Below are 4,725 nucleotides of genomic sequence, written 5' to 3'. Positions count from 1 at the left end.
CCCCTAGAGAGATGGCTAACACACCAGGACTCTACTATAGACCCCTAGAGCGATGGTTAACACACCTGGATTAACTTCTTGTTAATCCAACCATGTTGTCAGATTTCAAAAAGGCTTTACGGCGAAAGTATACCATGCGATTATCTGAGAACAGCACCCAGCAGACAAATCATTACAAACAGTAACCAGCCAAGTAGAAGAGTTACACAAGTCAGAAATAGAGATAAAATGAATCCCTTACCTTTGATGATCTCCATATGGTTGCACTCACAAGACTCCCATTTACTCAATAAATGTTAGTTTTGTTCGATAAAGTCCCTCTTTATATCCAAAAACCTCCGTTTTGTTTGTGCGTTTTGTTCAATAATCCACAGGCTCAAAGGCAGTCAAAACAGGCAAACATGTTTATAATCAATCCACAGGTTGTTTTTAGTCATAATAATCAATAATATTTCAACCGGACAATAGCTTTGTCCAATATAAAAGGAAAACAAGACAGGCTCTCGGTCGTGCATGAAAAACCTCTGGGACACTGCAGTGTCCACTCATTCAGAGTGGTCTTACTCCCTCATTTTTCAGAATACAAGCCTGAAACAATTTCTAAAGACTGTTGACATCTAGTGGAAGCCATAGGAACTGCAATTTGAGTCATAAGTCAATGGAATCCGTATAGGCAGCCAATGGAAAACTACAAACATAAAAAATCCCACTTCCTGGATGGATTTTTCTCAGGTTTTCGCCTGCCAAACTTTGGAGTGTTTTCTATCCAAATCTACCAATTATATCCTATCCATCTATAGCTTCTGGGCCTGAGTAGCAGGCAGTTTACTTTGGGCACGGAGGTGAAAATACTGCCCCTTAATGAAGTTTTAAAACGAATAACTTCCTGTCACGTAGTAGTATGTTCTAGTAATGTGTCTGTCTGTCTGTCTGTCTGTCTGTCTGTCTGTCTGTCTGTCTGTCTGTCTGTCTGTCTGTCTGTCTGTCTGTCTGTCTGTCTGTCTGTCTGTCTGTCTGTCTGTGTGTGTGTGTGTGTGTGTGTGTGTGTAGCTGATGGTTATAGATGGACAGCAGTTGAGGAGAGATCCAGCTGCAGTGATGGAGGAGGTCCAGAAGGTCCTGGGAATTACTCACTACAACTACACACAGACTCTACGGTACACACATACACACACACACACACACACACACACACACACACACACAGGCTCTCCTTTACGTTACATGACTCCCTCATTCCTCTCCCATGTTCTCTCTCTGAACTACTGTCTCTCTCCCATGTTCTCTCTCTCTCCCACATTCTCTATCTCCCACGTTCTCTCTCTCTCCTACATTCTCTCTCTCTCCCTGAACTACTGTCTCTCTCCCATGTTCTCTCTCTCTCCCACGTTCTCTCTCTCTCCCACGTTCTCTCTCTCTCCCTGAACTACTGTCTCTCTCTCTCCCACGTTCTCTCTCTCTCCCACGTTCTCTCTCTCTCCTACGTTCTCTCTCTCTCCCTGAACTACTGTCTCTCTCCCATGTTCTCTCTCTCTCCCACGTTCTCTCTCTCTCCCTGAACTACTGTCTCTCTCTCCCACGTTCTCTCTCTCTCCCACGTTCTCTCTCTCTCCCACGTTCTCTCTCTCTCCCATGTTCTCTCTCTCTCCCACGTTCTTTCTCTCTCCCTGAACTACTGTCTCTCTCCCACATTCTCTCTCTCTCCCACGTTCTCTCTCTCTCTCTCTCAAACGTTCTCTCTCTCACTGAACTACTGTCTCTCTCCCACATTCTCTCTCTCTCCCACGTTCTCTCTCTCTCTCTCTCCTACGTTCTCTCTCTCTCTCACGTTCTCTCTCCCCTCGCTTTCTCTCTCTCTTTCTACCCCCTCTCTCTCTCTCTCTACCCTCTCTCCCTCTCTCCCTCTCTCCCTCTCCCTCTCCCTCTCCAGGTTTGACCAGCAGACGGGTTTGTGGTGTCAGCTTTTAGATGGGGGGAAGACTAAGTGTTTGTGGAGTAAAGGATTGGAGTATCCTCCTATGGAACCAGAGGTAACACACACACACACACACACACACTCACACAACCATAGTCATTCCAGACGTAACACACACACACACACAAACTGACACACACACACACACACACACACACACACACACACACACACACACACACACACACACACACACACACACACACACACACACACACACACAACCACAGTCATACCAGAGGTAAAACACACCCACACTGACACACACACTGACACACACACTGACAAACACAACCACAGTCATACCAGAGGCTGTGGTGTTGGCGTGGTCAGATTTCCCACAGGGCTTTGCTGCAGGCTGGAAAACGTCAGGCAATCAGATCCTTACAGGAAGTTAGACCTCAATCAGATCCATACAGGAAGTTATGACCTCAATCAGATCCATACAGGAAGTTATGACCTCAATCAGATCCTTACAGGAAGTTATGACCTCAATCAGATCCTTACAGGAAGTTATGACCTTATTGTGACGCACACCATACCACACACCAAACACCACACAAAGAGAAATCGAAAGAAGATTTGAGGATACCCTTTATCTACCATCCCGTCATCCTCCCCCTTCTCTCTCTCTCTCTCTCTCTCTAGGCACGGTCCTACCTGTCCAGGTATTATAGTCTCTCTCTCTCTCTAGGCACGGTCCTACCTGTCCAGGTATTATAGTCTCTCTCTCTCTCTAGGCACGGTCCTACCTGTCCAGGTATTATAGTCTCTCTCTCTCTCTAGGCACGGTCCTACCTGTCCAGGTATTATCATCTCTCTCTCTCTCTAGGCACGGTCCTACCTGTCCAGGTATTATAGTCTCTCTCTCTCTCTAGGCACGGTCCTACCTGTCCAGGTATTATCGTCTCTCTCTCTCTCTCTCTAGGCACGGTCCTACCTGTCCAGGTATTATCGTCTCTCTCTCTCTCTCTCTAGGCACGGTCCTACCTGTCCAGGTATTATAGTCTCTCTCTCTCTCTCTCTCTAGGCAAGGTCCTACCTGTCCAGGTATTATAGTCTTTCTCTCTCTCTCTCTCTCTCTCTCTCTCTCTAGGCACGGTCCTACCTGTTCAGGTATTATAGTCTCTCTCTCTCTCTCTCTCTCTCTCTCTCTAGGCAAGGTCCTACCTGTCCAGGTATTATAGTCTCTCTCTCTCTCTCTCTCTCTCTCTCTCTCTCTAGGCACGGTCCTACCTGTCCAGGTATTATAGGGAACACAACATAGACCTGTCCAAGCTGCTCCACCGGCTGGGTCAGCCTCTCCCCTCCTGGCTGAGAGAGGAACTACAGAAGGTCAGCTAACAGGGTTAGAGGTCAGAGTTCAGGGGACATCGGCTGGGTCAGCCTCTCCCCTCCTGGCTGAGAGAGGAACTACAGAAGGTCAGATAACCTCTAACCCTACCAGCAGCCCAGGTTCATAGGTCAGGTGTTAAAGGTCAGGGACCATTAAGAGGAAGAGGGCGTGACCTTTCTGTGACCTCCCAACCCCGTGGTGAACCTGAGGATGGAAGAGAGACTATGAACAATAAACTCTGTCCTGGCTTGACCTCACAGAGGAGAAGAGATACTAGATCACTGATATCTGGATGGATAACTGGATATCTTGGTCTCTGAACTCAGAGAGATTGGAGGGATGACTGACCTCTGGAACAGAACTGTGTTTCAGTTAATGGACTGGAGAGAGACCTATAGCCCATTCTCCATCCACCTCCCTCTCTTCTTCTCTCTCTCCATCCACCTCCCTCTCTTCTTCTCTCTCTTCATCCACCTCCCTCTCTTCTTCTCTCTTTCCATCCCTCCTCTGCCACTCTCCATCATTCTCCCTCTACGCCATCTTGAACACAGACACACGGTGGAACCTCAAAATTGTTCTGTCCCAAGGATCCAAAGACCTGATGGTCTGTAGTTGTGGATCTAGAATGGAACTGGAACATGGCAGACCCTGGAGCTAACACCACCACCACGACCAGACACCACCACCACGACCAGACACCACCACCACGACCAGACACCACCACCACGACCAGACACCACCACAACGACCAGACACCACCACCATGACCAGACACCACCACCACGACCAGACACCACCACCACGGCCAGACACCACCACCACGACCAGACACCACCACCACGACCAGACACCACCACCACGACCAGACACCACCACCACGACCAGACACCACCACCACGGCCAGACACCACCACCACGGCCAGACACCACCACCACGACCAGACACCACCACCACGGCCAGACACCACCACCACGACCAGACACCACCACCACGACCAGACACCACCACCACGACCAGACACCACCACCACGACCAGACACCACCACCACGACCAGACACCACCACCACGACCAGACACCACCACCACGGCTAGACACCACCACCACGACCAGACACCACCACCACGACCAGACACCACCACCACGACCAGACACCACCACCACCACGACCAGACACCACCACCACCACGACCAGACACCACTCCCTCTATACTCCTGGTCTGAGTCTGGTGGTGTCTCATATCAGATATCCCCAGAGGAACTTGACACCACCACCACGACCAGACACCACCACCACGACCAGACACCACGACCAGACACCACCACCACGACCAGACACCACCACGACCAGACACCACCACGACCAGACACCACCACCACCACCACCACGACCAGACACCACCACCACCACGAC

General features: G+C 49.8%; 1 protein-coding gene across 1 annotated transcript in view; it reads left to right on the top strand.

Moving 5' to 3' along the window:
• LOC116372070 (bifunctional heparan sulfate N-deacetylase/N-sulfotransferase 4) overlaps window positions 1–4,067 on the top strand; it is a 75,110-nt gene extending 71,043 nt beyond the window's left edge. Inside the window, exons 15-17 of the mRNA XM_031821148.1 lie at window positions 1,051–1,157; window positions 1,931–2,030; window positions 3,200–4,067. Coding sequence (XP_031677008.1) covers window positions 1,051–1,157; window positions 1,931–2,030; window positions 3,200–3,319 — 327 coding nt within the window. The 3' untranslated portion in view covers window positions 3,320–4,067. The remainder of the gene's footprint in view (window positions 1–1,050; window positions 1,158–1,930; window positions 2,031–3,199) is intronic.
• The last annotated feature ends 658 nt before the right edge of the window (window positions 4,068–4,725 follow it).

This window comes from Oncorhynchus kisutch, unplaced genomic scaffold (assembly GCF_002021735.2).
Source record: "Oncorhynchus kisutch isolate 150728-3 unplaced genomic scaffold, Okis_V2 scaffold3885, whole genome shotgun sequence".
Lineage (NCBI taxonomy): Eukaryota > Metazoa > Chordata > Actinopteri > Salmoniformes > Salmonidae > Oncorhynchus > Oncorhynchus kisutch.
This window is presented reverse-complemented; position numbering and strand designations above follow the sequence as displayed.